The sequence below is a fragment of the Natator depressus genome, chromosome 2, assembly GCF_965152275.1.
Source record: "Natator depressus isolate rNatDep1 chromosome 2, rNatDep2.hap1, whole genome shotgun sequence".
In the NCBI taxonomy this organism is placed as follows: Eukaryota; Metazoa; Chordata; order Testudines; family Cheloniidae; genus Natator; species Natator depressus.
Window position 1 is genome coordinate 79166519 of NC_134235.1, and position 16796 is coordinate 79183314.

General features: G+C 40.0%; 1 protein-coding gene across 1 annotated transcript in view; it reads right to left on the reverse strand.

The window, feature by feature from the left end:
• Window positions 1–16796, reverse strand: part of LAMA3 (laminin subunit alpha 3) — a 190903-nt gene that overhangs the window by 31918 nt on the left and 142189 nt on the right. The window contains exons 44-51 of the mRNA XM_074944500.1: window positions 14540–14620; window positions 12713–12819; window positions 7803–7853; window positions 7261–7412; window positions 6592–6702; window positions 6375–6486; window positions 5667–5834; window positions 2046–2242 (exon numbers count right to left, since the gene is read on the reverse strand). Of these exons, the coding sequence (XP_074800601.1) occupies window positions 2046–2242; window positions 5667–5834; window positions 6375–6486; window positions 6592–6702; window positions 7261–7412; window positions 7803–7853; window positions 12713–12819; window positions 14540–14620 (979 nt within the window). The remainder of the gene's footprint in view (window positions 1–2045; window positions 2243–5666; window positions 5835–6374; window positions 6487–6591; window positions 6703–7260; window positions 7413–7802; window positions 7854–12712; window positions 12820–14539; window positions 14621–16796) is intronic.

Consider the following 16796-nt stretch of genomic DNA (forward strand, 5'->3'; position numbering starts at 1 on the left):
ATCACAAATACACAAACATTTCAACTGGCGGCAGAGGCAAAGGCAAAAATGGATTAATGATCTGTGCAGATACATCCATCATTTAAGACAGTCTGTAAATATTTTTAGCTATACTGTTAGAGGTGATGCCCTACCCTGACATGTAATATACTGAACAATTGTAATGTACAGATGACAGTAGTGATTCTACTGTCCAAGAAGTGCTAACAAAATAGCTGAAAACTTAGCTTTGATAAAACAATGCAGTGTCCTTTGAATCAGAAATACTATTTGTTTAAGAGAATACAGGCTATCATATGCATACATTCCTTGCATTAATTCCGTGTCCGACCAGTTCTGTTTATTCATTATAACATCTACAAGAGTTCAGGGACTTATTAAATATGTGAAAAGTCTAATTTAATTTTTGCTGCATTAGGCATTACCACAAACAGTGCTGATGAGCATTTCTGATGAGACAGGATGGCAGGCAGCGCTTATTTATCAATAATTAATAACTAGCACTATTTAGTGATTGTTAGGATATAGATATTCAGGCCTGTCTGTAAAGGCCTGTACTTTAAGAATTTAGGGGTATTCTTATCACTTGGCTAGTTCTAGAAGTATAAAAGAAAGAATCAAAATCACTGTCTGCTGGTGTAAGGGCCTTCTCTTACTGTGACAGTTTGAGGCCCTGTTCTTAGGCTAAGGCCTTTGGCTAAGCAGCAGAGGCAGCCATAAGCTAGGAAGCGACCAGTCACATCCTCACATTCCAAACTAGTCACATTGAAAGAAGGTGCTATTGGGCTGTTAGGAATACAATCCTGTCCTGATAATGCCTATCACCTCCAGAGAAAGGGAAGTGCCTAGAAAATGTAAAAAGGAAACAGCATCCTGTCTGGCAAGAACTCACTTATCAATACTGGGATGTGAAATCCTCACTTCTGTATTGTTTTGTCATTATAGTTCCTACTTTGCTATTGTTTGTCTGTATAATCTCTGTCTGGTTCTGTGATTGTTCCTGTCTGCTGTATAATTAATTTTGCTGGGTGTAAACTAATTAAGGTGGTGGGATATAATTGGTTACATAATCATGTTACAATATGTTAGGATTGGTTAGTTAAATTTCAGGAAAATGATTGGTTAAGGTATAGCTAAGCCGAACTCAAGTTTTACTATATAATCTGTAGTCAATGAGGAAGTGGGGGGGCCTTGGTGGGAGGGGGTGGGTGTGTGTAAAGGGGGAAATGGGAACAGGGAATGAGGGTAAGGAAATTGGAACCATGTTTTGCTAAAGGGGGAAATGGGAACAGGGAATGGGAGTAAGGAAACTGGAATCCTGTTTGGTTAAAGGGAGAAATGGAACAGGGACACAGGTGTAAGGCTCTGTGGTGTCAGAGCTGGGAAGGAGGATACTAAGGAAGGAAACTGGAATCATGCTTGCTGGAAGTTCACCCCAATAAACATCGAATTGTTTGCACCTTTGGACTTCGGGTATTGTTGCTCTCTGTTCATGCGAGAAGAACCAGGGAAGTAAGTGGGTGAAGGAATAAGCCCCCTAACAGTGATTTTCATCCACAGATCTCAAAGCAGGTTAACAACAGTGGATAAGCATCATTATTCCCATTTTACAGGGCAACGGAGGCTCAGAGAGGTTAAGAGACAAGCTAAGAACCATACAACGAGACAGTGACAGAGTCAGGAACTGAGCCTAGAGCTCCTGACTTTTTGTCCTGTGCTCAATTTACTACGCTCACAGAAGACAAAATGAATAATTATAGCTGAAGACGGAAATATTCAGAGCAGAGAGTATCCAGATTCTCATGTATATTAAATCCCCTCTACACCACTTTGGTTATATGAAGAGGCCCTTAAGTGGGAGTACAGGACAGTTGTCACACCCATTTCAAGACCTCTTTGCACTGCCAGAGAGGTGGAAAGAGACATTTGTGCAAATGGGAATCGGGCTCAGAATGAACTGAATTTGGCTTTACAAGAAGGCCAAAGGTAAGACAGAAATATTTCCTCCCATCTAATAAGTCCAGTTTTTTAAAAAGTGCTATTACCTTAATGTCTTCCAAGAGCACTCCATTATCTTTGTTTAAGTTTTCAGCCTGCTTCGTTTGGCCAGTTGCTTCATTGAGAGCTTTACGAAGATCATTGAGTTTGGATTCATATTCGTTTAATGAATCTCTTATCGTTTTAACAATTCCATGGTTTTCTTGTTGGTGCTTTTGTAGCTCATTCCTAACACGCTCCAGCACTGCAAGATTAGAATTGAAAAAAATTAACAGAAGCAAAACAAAATTAACTTTATCCTGCGAGGTTCTGCCTTTCAGATTAAATGGCCCAGGCTTGTGAGATGCTGTGTATCCTTAACATATGTAAAAAGAAAAGGAGTACTTGTGGCACCTTAGAGACTAACCAATTTATCTGAGCATAAGCTTTCGTGAGCTACAGCTCACTTCATCGGATGCATACTGTGGAAAGTACAGAAGACGTTTTTATACACACAAACCATGAAAAAATGGGTGATTATCACTACAAAAGGTTTTCTCTCCCCCCACCCCATTCTCCTGCTGGTAATAGCTTATGTAAAGTGATCACTCTCCTTACAATGTGTATGATAATCAAGGTGGGCCATTTCCAGCACAAATCCAGGTTTTCTCCCCACCCCCCACAACACACACACAAACCCACTCTCCTGTTGGTAATAGCTTATCTAAAGTGATGACTCTCCTTACAATGTGTATGATAATCAAGGTGGGCCATTTCCAGCACAAATCCAGGGTTTAACAAGAACGTCTGAGGAGGGGGGGGGTAGGAAAAAACAAGGGGCAATAGGTTACCTTGCATAATGGCTTAGCCACTCCCAGTCTCTATTCAAGCCTAAGTTAACTGTATCCAATTTGCAAATGAATTCCAATTCAGCAGTCTCTCGCTGGAGTCTGGAGTCTAAAACCTCTCCAACGCATTATCAAGGATCTACAACCTATCCTGAAGGATGACCCAACACTCTCACAAATCTTGGGAGACAGGCCAGTCCTTGCCTACAGACAGCCCCCCAACCTGAAGCGAATACTCACCAGCAACCACATACCACACAACAGAACCACTAACCCAGGAACCTATCCTTGCAACAAAGCCCGTTGCCAACTGTGCCCACATATCTATTCAGGGGACACCATCACAGGGCCTAATAACATCAGCCACACTATCAGAGGCTCGTTCACCTGCACATCTACCAATGTGATATATGCCATCATGTGCCAGTAATACCCCTCTGCCATGTACATTGGTCAAACTGGACAGTCTCTACGTAAAAGAATAAATGGACACAAATCAGATGTCAAGAATTATAACATTCATAAACCAGTCGGAGAACACTTCAATCTCTCTGGTCACACAATTACAGACATGAAAATTGCGATATTACAACCGAAAAACTTCAAATCCAGACTCCAGCGAGAGACTGCTGAATTGGAATTCATTTGCAAATTGGATACAATTAACTTAGGCTTGAATAGAGACTGGGAGTGGCTAAGCCATTATGCAAGGTAACCTATTGCCCCTTGTTTTTTCCTACCCCCCCCCTTCCTCAGACGTTCTTGTTAAACCCTGGATTTGTGCTGGAAATGGCCCACCTTGATTATCATACACATTGTAAGGAGAGTCATCACTTTAGATAAGCTATTACCAACAGGAGAGTGGGTTTGTGTGTGTGTTGGGGGGGGTGGGGGGAAAACCTGGATTTGTGCTGGAAATGGCCCATCTTGATTATCATACACATTGTAAGGAGAGTGATCACTTTACATAAGCTATAACCAGCAGGAGAGTGGGGTGGGGGGAGAGAAAACCTTTTGTAGTGATAATCACCCATTTTTTCATGGTTTGTTTATATAAAAACGTCTTCTGTACTTTCCACAGTATGCGTCCGAGGAAGTGAGCTGTAGCTCACGAAAGCTTATGCTCAGATAAATTGGTTAGTCTCTAAGGTGCCACAAGAACTCCTTTTCTTTTTGCAAATAGAGACTAACACGGCTGTTACTCTGAAACTTAACATATGTAGTTTCAGTGTGTCATCCCATCAGTGATAAATGTGCTGCTTTTGGGATCCAGAATACTATGGATAATTTAACATGACAAATCAGCTTTAAACGAAATATGGTTGAAGGTGAACTTTTGGAAATACTAGATTTTTTTAAAAAACATTAATCTAATTCAGCTTCATCACCAAACAAGGCCAGGGAGAAACTGGGTAAAGCCATCAGCTCCAAAAGTCTAAATCTGTATTTAAGTAATGCTGAAGTTGTGCCACAAACTGGGGCTTTACAATCTACTCTTCCCCAGTGATGGTTAAGTTACATGACTGACTCCTATGTAGCACTGAGATAACATTGTCATGGTTAAGCCAAGCAGCAGGCCAAATTCTCGCCCAAGGTGCATCTGTGGTACAATGTAACCAAGAGCTCTGTAGGGCACCTCAGCAGCCGCTTGTTCCAGTCCTGGAGAGAAAACCCCTCCGAAGGAGACCATGTCTACCTTTCTTCTCCACTGCACCTCCTTCCCAGCAGAGGAGTGTGTGACCCTGCCTTCCCACCTGTTAATTAGAGCAATCTGAAGGATAGTATCAAGGGAGAATGGGCTTTTCCCGATGTCCCAGTAGAGATGGCAGGAGTGGGATGGGAGGTATTCCCACCTTGCAGTGTGACACATGGGATATTATGGGCCACAGACAAGTCAGAAATAGAGCTGTCAGCCATGGAGAGAATGGATCTGTTAGCCAAAGCCTTCCTACCATGGCAGAGGGAAATACGGTCACAGATGGAATTCTCTGCCCGTACTACACAATTTTGGCCTACAACCTTAGATATGTATGTGCAGCATGCTCTGCTCAGATGCACGACATTGTGTATGCCAGACAAATAGATTCCATGGAAATCATTGTGCAGTGAATGACATAAAGAATCCTGCTGAGCTCTACCTCACTCAAGGCCTGATCCAGCATCCACTGAAGGCTATGGGAGACACTCCATTGATTTCAGTGGGGCTTGAATTTGGTTTTACTGCACACATAAAAAAGTTGCCGAAAAAATACATATGAAATTGTATTGTATTATACTATTTCAGAAATAACATATGGTCATACAATGACAGACCATATTATAATATGGAACCACATGAAGAGGACACAAGATGGGTGCAACCTTAACTTTTGTACTTCTTGACCTTTGAGTGCTCAACTATACTGCTTTAATAGTTTCTTAATGTAGATTTTTTTATGGACTATCTGCACACACTATATTGTTTTATATAATTTATATTTACGCTGTTTCTGTGCTTTATAATTAGCTAGTGGATAGATGGATATAGGACTTTTTCATTTAGATTCATTTAGAGATCAAATAATGCATTAGAAAGCAGACATCAGGACATTATTTTGATTTTTCCCCAACTTAACTTCTTTCATGATTACATTAAACATTCTTAACCTCCTTCAGAATCACTATGTTCACTTGTACAAAAGCTGATGACTGAAATACATTGCAAAGGTGCGATCAGATGCTGAAATTCTGTATCACTCCCTGAGCGTCATCATTTGTAGTCTCTTATGTTTCAGACATAAGATTTGAACATTTTAAACTAAGCAGAATAACAAGCTAAGAGCTCAAGAAGGACCCCCTTACAGAGTTGAGCTTCTCTTCTCTCCCTCTCTGCATCTGTTTGCAATTGTACAAAGTTGCGTTTTCGCATCTCTCTCATCATCTGTTCTGCTTCAGCCAGTTCCTTGGCAGCATCCCCCACGAGCAATGTGTTACCTCCTGCATTGGTGCCAGCTATCTGTTCCACAAGCACTGAAAAAAGGAAATATCACATTCAAACAGAGAAGATACTTAGATTTACACAAGGGAGACAAATCCCAGAGCTGCTCTTCTTTTTAAGCACATAAAAGTCCAATCTTGCATTCGTTACTGAGGGCTTGTCTATACAGACACTTAGTCCGTGGCAAGCTGGAATGTAAATCTACCCTCACACTAGCCTGCCATAAACTAAGTGTCTGTGTACACCCAGCTGCTGTGCACTAAAAATTCTGCAATATGCTTTGATCTTCTCCACTTTGAAATGGGAGTAGATTAAAGTGTACTAAGGAACTTCCAGTGAGACCAAACACACTTTAGGTTAATTGCATTAAACTGAAATTAATCAACAGTAATGCCACTGAAGCTAGTAGAATTGTACCAGGTTTGAAGTGTGCCCATTGTATCTAACTTTTTATTTTATAAAGTTGATTTCTGAAATCTTCTCAAATTTCAGAAGTTAATTAAAAACATTGTATGTATGGTGACGAGATTTTGTAAAATAAAACATCACATAACAGTAGAAATCACCCTTACCCTGAATATTGATGATGACAATTTGTATTTTTGAAACCAAATCTTTTCCTTTTTGATTAGTCTGACCAAAATTATTAAATAATGTCTCGGCTTTCCTGTAATTCATTTCAGCCTAACAAGAGGGGGAAAACAGCCAGTTAGAGATAGCAAAGAGCAGACAAATTAATCTTTTGTTATAAAAAGAGATGATTATTTTTACTTTGTTTTAGTAAGTCACCTTTTCTTGTAGAGCATTTACATCCTGATTAAGATTGATCAAGTCTGTCTCCAACTCATCTGCCTTTGAGCCCTGATTTAGAACAGCTGAACGGTACCTGTTCAACAAGATCTAAAAATAAAGAAAAAACGTGTACACAACTGAACCAAATCTACCCCCTAGAGACCGTATGGAACTGGAGAACAAGGACTGTATTTCTTCTAATAAGTTAAAATACACTGGGTCAGATCTTCACCTGGTATAAAGATCAGTATCGCTTCATTAATTTCACAGGTGACCAATTTACACCAGCTGGTCCATTGAATCCAATGTATTCCACCAGCAATGAGGGGATCTCAACTGAAGAAAATTCATTGGGTGGGCAGTGCAGAATATAAACTGCCTGAAAATAGTAGGACTACAGGAGGGTCTGGATGGCATAGCCCACAAAAATGAGTCGGGATGGCCTAGGAGGGGGAAGGGCCACTGATGTTTTTAAGAACCCCAGCTGGACCTCAGAGCAGCCAGCCCACAGTGTAACCCCCAGGGAAGAGTAGCAGTGTATTGTGGTGTCAGAGTTTGTCTACATTTGCTTGCACTCCATGTTGTCACAAACTGACATGAAATTCTGGTGTTCAGATGCTAGTCTACACATCAGCTGAAATCTATTTTTTGTAGAAGGTCACTTACTTTTAACTCCTTGGTGCGTGTTTCCAAATGCCTCATCTGCCCCAGTGTGTGGGTGCTTGCATTGACATTTTGCAGCTGAGATTTAATCAGCTGAAGCTCATCACTCATTTCGCTCAAATCTTTCAGCAAAGTAATTACACAACTATCACAAGCTGAAAGGGAAATACCACAAGCAAAGGAAAACAATGAGAACTGTTGCTCTTTTGTGCAAAGAACATTTCAGTGGCCACAGTGAGTGGAATGGAAGCCCTTTGATTCTTTGTCACTGGACACTACATGCATAACAAATGCAACAGCAAAGGTCACAGTACGGAAAGAGACTAAATCCAGAAATAAGGAGGCCCATCGCACTCTCTTGTCTGGCATTTTCACCCTATAACATTTTTTCCCATCTCTAAGTGCTTGGCTGATCCTTGTTTGAACTGGTTCGTGGTTACTGCCATTATTATTGCCTTTTCTAGTTTGTCATCTTTCAAACAATCATCAGTCCACCACCTAAGCCTGAGGCCAGCAATCTAGAGTGAATGAACATTATTACCTACCATCGCAATCTTCATTGGGATCCACATCTTTTGGATCTTGATTTAAGCATTCTGAAATCAGATAAATATAATCAGTAATATATTCATTTTTGTCTTTGTAAAAAAATAATTTTAAACTTTGCACTCTAGGCCATAAAAAATGTGGGGGCAGACTCTGCAAATCTGTTTTTCAAGGATAAATAATTTGCATGTTACAGGAGCCGAAGAGCTAGATTCATTCAATTGGTGTAGAGCAGTGCTACTCAAAGTGGGGGGTCTGCGCACCGGTGCCAGTCCGCAAGCCAACAGCTGCCAGTCTGCACGCACATTGGAAAAAAAAACTGCCGGTCCCCCACATCAGATAGCTTGAGAAGCACTGGTGTAGAGCATTGTGCAGCGTGCCCAGTTATGGAATGTTTGCCAGTATGTGTTTGGGTTGCGGTGGCACAAGGCTTCTTCAGTCTCAACCATACTAGGAGGCTTGCATGCAAAGTGGGCCGTGGTGCTGAGAAAAGGGACATGGCCAGAAAGGTAAGAGATGTTCTGATTCAGCTCCCTCTGGTGGGGCTCCTATGGAGCACCCTAGAGAATTTAAAGCTGCTCTTCTTCAGTGGAACCCCAGAAGAAGGGGAGTTGTCACACAGCTGCTCTACCTTGGGGGTGCTGCCCCCAGCAATTTGCAAATTCCTGTGCTACAGAAGGGTGAATCTGAATGTACCATATACTTCAAAATGAGAAGTTTTCAATGATCTTTACTAAGACTGTCAGAATAAAGATCCTCTAAACTTGGCATGCTATCAATGCTGGGAAAAGAGTAAAATAGAAATCATTCACTTCTGATGCTGATTTTTAGCCACAGAATTCACCTGACCTTTGTGGGTCTATGCTGAAAAGCAAGTCGGTGAGAATGGCATTGTAGGGCTCCATGTTTATCATTTCACCACTAATTTCTATTAAAAATGTACTAACACTTCAAAAATAAATATATATATTTTATCTAATCATTAGATCTGCAAACTCAACCTAGCATTTGAGAGTCAATGGTGTGCACAGGAATAGCTGACTATGCCTGCAGATGTTACCCAGGAAAACATTTTGTTGATGATTCACAGGTAGGAAGAGAATTCAATTCACCATCTCTTAGCTAAACTGGCTCTTCTATGCTTAATGGGTGTAAAATGTGACAAAAAAATTGTCACAAAGAGAGAAAATATGACACAAATATCAGGGAAAAGATCTGTGGTGTAAGATGATGTCATTTTTACATGGTCACTTTTAAGAGTAGAACCAGGTTATAAGCCCCAGTTCAGGAAAGCAGCATATTTAAATGTTTTCCTGACATAAAGCTTTAGTGATCTGTAAAATCACAAGGCAGCTGTACTTTTATAACACAGCTGTTCACTTAAATCTTGAAGTTTTACCCAACGAAAATAATTCAGGTATTTTCTCCTGGTTGGCATAGGGATATGGTTAAGTTTGTATCTATGCCCTCAATATGCCAGTGCTGGACCTCATGTGAAATTAAAGGGATTTAGAAGTATCCAGGATGCTGATTCATTATTTCCCTTTTTCCTCTCCACAAAAAAAACATGGACCATGATTAAGTTTACATGGTAAAATAGAGGCAATAAATGAGACAAGGGTTCTTTAAACTGATCACTAAGGGTTTACTGTGAGGTGCTAAAGCCATCAACTCCTGTTGAAATTTAAGGGAATTGAGGTCACGCTATATCTTGAAGGAGGCACTTAGGACTGGGCGCCCTGCTGCCAAGAGTCAACAACAACTTTCAATGTGCGACTACAATGTTAAAGTTTGACCAAAACTATTATGAGGTCCTTCTGCTGATAACAGCAGCATGGAACAGTCTAGGATCATAGCCTGGAACTTCAGAATACTCTTGGGAACTGCCTAGCTCTACCTTCTCCTTCACCACTTTCTTCTTAGATCACTGGTAAGTTCAACTGATTGGTAGTGGACACTTCACCAATGCCAGAGGGGAGACAGGAGTCACAAGGGAGTTACTCCAAGAGAAGGATGGAATTTATTCTGAATACAGACACACTTGCACTCCTGCTAGTGTATTATCCAGCCACCACTAGAGATATTCCAAGCAGTCTCCAAGAAGTGCCAATTAAGTATGACTTTTATTACAGTCTCTGGCCCAACTACAGTAGCCAAAAAAAAAGATGAAATTAAAGACTTTTACAGCAAAGTGCAGAATGTCACTCATATGACAACCTGCCAAAACATGCTGTGTTGCTGACCGCAGGGGATTTTCATGCTAATGTAGAGAAAGAGATAGCTGATCAGAATATAACGGCAGAGAGAAACTGAAAACAAACTAAAACAATGAGGAGTCCTTGTGGCACCTTAGAGACATCGCCCACCTTGATTGTACGGGCCTCGTTGGCGCGACAAAAAGTAATTTTCCCTCTATTGATATTCTTGTCAACTGTCGAGAATAGGCCACTTCCACCTTGATTGAATTGGCCTCGATAGCACTGACCCCCCACTTGGTAAGGCAACTCCCACCTTTTCACGTGCTGTCATATATATACTGCTTACTGTATTTTTCACTCCATCCATCTGATGAAGTGGGTTTAGCCCACAAAAGCTTATGCCCAAATAAATTTGTTAGTCTCTAAGGTGCCACAGGACTCCTTGTTGCTTTTGTTGATACAGACTAACATAGCTACCACTCTGAAACCTGAAAACAAACGGACTCACTGAATTCTGGTCTAAGAATTCACTTGTCCTCGCAAACTCTTACTTTGGAATGAGAGCTGGAAAAAGGATAAACGCTCTTCAGATCAGCACCATCAAAAATATAAGCCTAATAAAGTGGCATTACTGTAATGACGAAATGGAAAACCAGCATTAGCTAACAAAAAATTCTACCAGATGCCAACAGCAACTCAGATTACCAGCTGTTTCTGTAATGTCTCCGACCAAAACCAACAGTTAAAGCAGTCATCTCAGCCTTTCAGATAACCTGAGCAACACTGGAGAAAAGCACAGAGAGGGAAAATCAGTAGTCACTGATTTTGATTGGTTTAAAACATTGCTAAAATGTGAGAAGGAAAAGTTGCTTTTGGGAGAAAATGACGTGTGAGTTCATTGACATCAGAGAGAAGTCAATGAGGAATGAAAATAAGGTAGAATCAAAGATCTCATCAAGAACAAAGCCCTACTTTCTCTGAACAGGTACCAGTGTCCCAAAGGACAGAAGTAAATACACTTCAAGAAGGGCTGGAGAGCATAAGATCATATCCTTTAATCCACAATGGTAATGATAAAGCAAACAACATACATAAAAGTGGTAAAATGTTCAAAAACCCCTAAGCAATTTAGGACTCTGAGTCCCATTTTCAAGGTCCTTAGGGAGCTGGAGTTTAAACCTCATTGACCTTCACTGAGACGTAGGTTCCCAAAAACCAGATTTACAAATGTGTTTAATGGCTAAAGATGCAGATAGGCAGAGCCCTGCGCAGATACAAATTTATATCCACGGATATAAATGGGTATCCGTGGAACTGCAGGGCTCTCCCGGGAACCGCAGCAGCGAAAGGAGCAGAACACGGGGCTGCCGCTCCCAGAAGCCAGTGCCCCGCGCCGGCAGCTCCTCTGGCGTGGCTGTACTGCCCCAAACAGGAGATGCAGACAGCTGCGTGGAAGGGATGGGGGCAGGGCTAGGGTCAGGGCTGGAGGTGGTACAGCTGCACGAGAGGAGCTGCCGGTGTGGGGCGCTGTCTCCTGGGAGTGGCGGCCCCATGTTCTGCTCCTTTTGCCGCTGCGGTTCCCGGGAGAGCCCTGAAGTTCAGCAGATACTGATTTATATCTGCGGATATCCGCATCCATGGGTATACATTTGTATTCACTCGGGACTCTACAAATAGGTGCATAGTGGGACACACAAAAATAAGCTAGGCACCTAATTCCCACTGACTTTCAAATACCTTTGTAAATCTGTCCTTTAGGAGCTTATGTCTCATTGACAGTCAGGATCTTAAATCTCACCAAGTGCCAAAGTCACTTAAAAATGGGACTTGGTCACTTTTGAAAATTTGACCCATTATCTATTTTTAAAATGTTGATTTTGAGTATCATGTGCTGTGAAGTTCACAACCACAGTACCAGAAATAGAGTTTCCTCTGTGTGTGGCCATACTGTGCTCTTTCTCATGTTCAGAAAGCAAACATGTGAGGAACAGATGTCCAGGGACAAGTAAGTCCCACCCCTAAGATGCCTTTTGAAGGTTCTTTGTTCTTTGTATTTCTTTTGTGTGTTTTTCTATCTTTTTTAGGGCCAGGTTTTCCTCTCAGCTGTACTAGTGAAACACCATTCAAGGTAGCAGGGATGTCTTCAGTGCAATTACATCAGTGTAGCTGGCAGGAAGATTTGGCCCTCACTTTACCTCTTCTTTAGTTCACTTATAACTCATAAGTACTAAACTAAACTGCACATTGGTTTAAAAAAACAGCCTATTTCCTGAAAGAGACAAACCCCTAAGATACCAGAGGAAGTTGTGTTTGGGTATCTCAGGGCACAGTTTACCCCACGTATGACATAAAACAGCGTTTGATCACAGCATATACACTCTGAAGTTACAACTATTCTGTCCCAGGTACATTTAATGAAGGCAAATTAGGACTGCTCCATGGTGTATGCTTCCTAAGCTTATATACAGCGTGGCAAGATATGGCTTTGAGGTTGGCAAAAGAGGTTCAGTAATGTATTCAACCATCCATTTGGTGTGGGATGGAGAAATAGATAATCAATAGTGTTAAGAATTCAAAATTTAACTGCTATTAAATTTGAACTATATTCCTCATAGGTTTTCCTTTACATTCAGTTGTATCAAAACTCTTCCATTCCTTCATTGAAAGACAGAAATCAGTATTCAACAAATTGTCTGTCTACCCTTACATACCTCCAGTAAGACGATCACAGCTAACCAGTTGACCATTATTATTACAATTACACTTCTGACAGTAACCTCCGTATTTTAGCGGATTCCCAAAATATCCTGGAGCACAGCTAGACAAAATAAATATAGATATGTTATTAAATACTTGAAATTGCTTGAAATCCTTTTCTAAGATATATTTTCATTTAATAAAAACCTAGCCTTCCTTATATACATAAAATTATAAAATTTTACATATAAAATTATAAAAATATATAACATTTTCTGGGAGCTATGCCTGAAAATCATGTTGCCTGGTATTGTGATCCTGTCAGATCTCATGTGTCAAACAGAATCATGCTGAACAGGAAACCTGCAAGTAGGAGCTAAAGGAAATGGTGCCAGTGATTCACAAAGGAGTACCCTTCCTTCTGATTCAGCACCGAATCAAAGCTACAGCATGCTGTTAAGGGACACTATGCAGCTGGAGGTGCTGTCTTTCAGTTGAGACATCACAGTTTCTTGGCTACTTGTAATTAAAGATTCTTTGGCACCATTTATAAGAGATGGGGTGCTAGTCTGTGTGTGCTGGTAAGAGTCTAACTCAGACAATTACTTCTGCAAACTTAAATTCCCCCAGCACTTTAAACTGAATAAGATATTCTTCACTGCCTATTTTAAATTGTTGTGTAGTTTGTGCTACTAAACTATTGCAGTGTTTTAACCGAGAAGTGTCTGCAGTAAGGCACACTGGGCTCATTTAGGATGAAGGGCAATATGTAGATTTAACATGATCACTATCGAGCTACAAACGCTATTCAGAGAAGTGTGCACATTCCTCCCAAATCACTGAACATGAAAGGTGAAGTAAACAAACTAATGCATAAAAAGAAAAGGGAAAATGTTTTTCAACTGGAAACAGAACAAAATAAGTGGGGCTATTACTGTTATTACAAAGAATGTTACATACAATAAGACTATTCATAGTGGTTGACTGCTCCTTTTGATAAAATCAGTATATACCAGTTACATATGCTAAAGACAAATTATTCATTTATTTCTGTTCTCTATATTGTGTACGATAAATTACTCCCAACTGTGCAATTATTACAGTTCCCAGCGCACTATATACACAGACAAAATTAGGGTATGGAACAGCTTCCATATAAGGAGAGATTTAAAAGACTGGAGCTTTACAGCTTGGAAAAGAGATGACTAATGGGGGATCTGATAAAAGTCTATTAAATCTTGATTGGTGTGGAGAAAGTGAATAAGGAAATATTATTTACTCCTTCACATAACAAAAGAACTAGGGGTCACTCAATGAAATTAACAGGCAGCAGGTTTAAAAAAACAAAAGGAAGAGTTTCTTCACACAACGCACAGTCAACCTGTGAAACTCTTTGCCAAGGGATGTTGTGAAGGCCAAAACTATAAGGTTAAGAAAAGAACTAGATAAATTCATGGAGGATAGGTTCATCAATGGCTATTTGCCAAGATGGGCAGGCATGCAACACCACACTCTGAGTGTCCGTGTCCTCTGTTCGCCAGAAGCTGGGAATGGATGACAGAGGATAGATCACTTGACAAGATACAGGGCTAGATGGACCATTGGTTTGACCCCGTATGGCCGTTCTTATGTTCTTCTGACAGATATTTATGTCTATATAGCTAGCTAATTTTACATGCATGCATATTGCACACATAATATATAAATGCATACACAGTATTCTGCAGCAATATGCTTAGGTAAATATTCTAATAAATAAATTAGGTAAATAAATAGGCATGTGTGGAGAGAGACTCTTTTTACGCTCCATTTGAAAAGGCTTTAAAAGACAAGTCACTTACCTTTCACAATGTACTCCAGTATAGCCTTCTTTGCAGAAACACTGAACTTCTTCACCATTTGCCACACAGCCAGTTGCAAAACTGTGAGAAGATAAAAAAATTATTTTCATGAAAGCATAATCAAGATGTTCAGATGAGTTAGAACAGGGGCCAAATAACTTTCAGGAATAAAGGGTAATTGGTGATATAAATAACCAATGATATAGTTTAACAACCACAAGACAAATTACAGCAAATTATCCATTGATGCTTCAAATTCTTCTACTAAATTCACTTCTTGGCTATTTTAAATACACTTCTGCCCTTCTAGATAGAACAAAATAGCTTATTCTGGAAAGGAATGCATACAACAAATCTTCTTAACAATAAGATTGTGAAATAAAACAGGTCTATGCAGATATTATTTTACTAAGCAAGAACCAACAGTTAAGTGCTAAAACAGCTCTTTGTTGATTGTGTAGCTCTTTGTACTTATGCTTAGAAGATTTTCATCTTATTTTAAATGAATTTCAAGGGATAACATCAAAGTTTATTATACATCCAGGTGTATACAAATGTTATCAATGTATTTCACATGAAAAAGAAATTAAACAACCTCACATACAAATTATTTAAAGGTAATGAATGTAAAAGTCAAGGTTAATATGGGATTTCAAAGTAAAATCACAATATTAATTTCTTAGCATGGATAGCACGATTTTCCTATCAAAAAGAAAAAGAAAAAAGCCTCCCAAAGTACTAAAGTTCCCACGTAAACATAGTAATTTCATTGAAGGCTCAACAGTTCTAATATAAAATACTGCCCTTTCCTCCCCCGCACATGGAAATCATCAGAGGGTCTTGTGCTAATGGTTGTTCTTGAAAGGTTAGAGCCCACACATGCTAAATCCACTTTTCCTATAACTGACATTTTTATTTATAATAATTATTTAAAACAACAATTTAAAAGTCAGTGGGGATTGATAATTCTTGCTATAAATTTACCTTTACATTTGAAATGTTTAAAAAGAGTATTAAGGAAGAAGGAACCAATCAGCTATGCAGATGTCCAATGCACCCACAAAACTAACAACTTGCTAGGAATTGCACCTAACACTATTTTCCTTTTTTGCATCGAGATAGTAGAGAGGTGCACAACCCAAAAGGGAGCTCTGGGAGTGATGGTACCTCTTGAGCTCCCTAGTACACAGGGGGAGAACTCATGTTGGACCATGCCTACTCTTTCTGACATACCAAGCTAGCTTCACGGTCCTTTGTAGAGGGACTGCTATTGCTTGGCTGTAGGATGGAGTGTGTGCGATGGACATAGCCTACTAGTGTTCCTTCCATCTTTTGACCATTCACCTGGGCCATAGGCGCCTGGATAAAGTAATCTGGTCTATGAAAGACTGGAATCAAATACCCCTTCCCCCACCCACCCTTCCAAAACTATATATTGCTCTTACTTTGGAGGAAAAGTGGATGACTCCACCAATGCTAGGTGGAACATGCCCTGTGCAGAGAATGGTAGCTATCAGATCAATACGGACATATGAATCGAATGCAGGTTTCATGGTTTTCTCAATTATCTTAGGTTTCAGAGTAGCCGTGTTAGTCTGTATCCGCAAAAAGAAAAGGAGGACTTGTGGCACCTTAGAGACTAACAAATTTATTTGAGCATAAGCTTTCGTGAGCTACAGCTTATTTCATCGGATGCATTCAGTGGATTCACTGATGAAGTGAACTGTAGCTCACGAAAGCTTAATCTCAAATAAATTTGTTAGTCTCTAAGGTGCCACAAGTCCTCCTTTTCTTTTTGTCAATTATCTTAGCACTCTTAAAATGAAAGATGAATAAAAATATGTTCAGCTGACCTCAGGCAAACACCTGCAGAAGAAGCCGATGCCATCAGGAACAGATCCATCAGAGAATTCTCTGATATGTGAAAAGCCTGTCTACTACTTACCAGTGAAAAATCTCTTACTTAAGGCTATCTAGCCTCTGTCTCTGCACCTGGCAAATAATGTGTAATGCTCTTAGCAATGCAGCGCTTAGGTTTTATTAGAGCTATTATTTTTTCTTTACCTGAAGACACATACACTTGCACATTTTAACACTGAGCAATCACCACAAACAGGTGGCTCAAAACAATATGCATTTACAGCCCATTTTACTGCTAATGACTTTAAAAATCTAGTAACCTTCTTAAGATCCCAGCAAATATAATTGTTTCTTACCATTCAGTACTGTTTGCTGAGCTGCAGTGTGGTGAGTATGT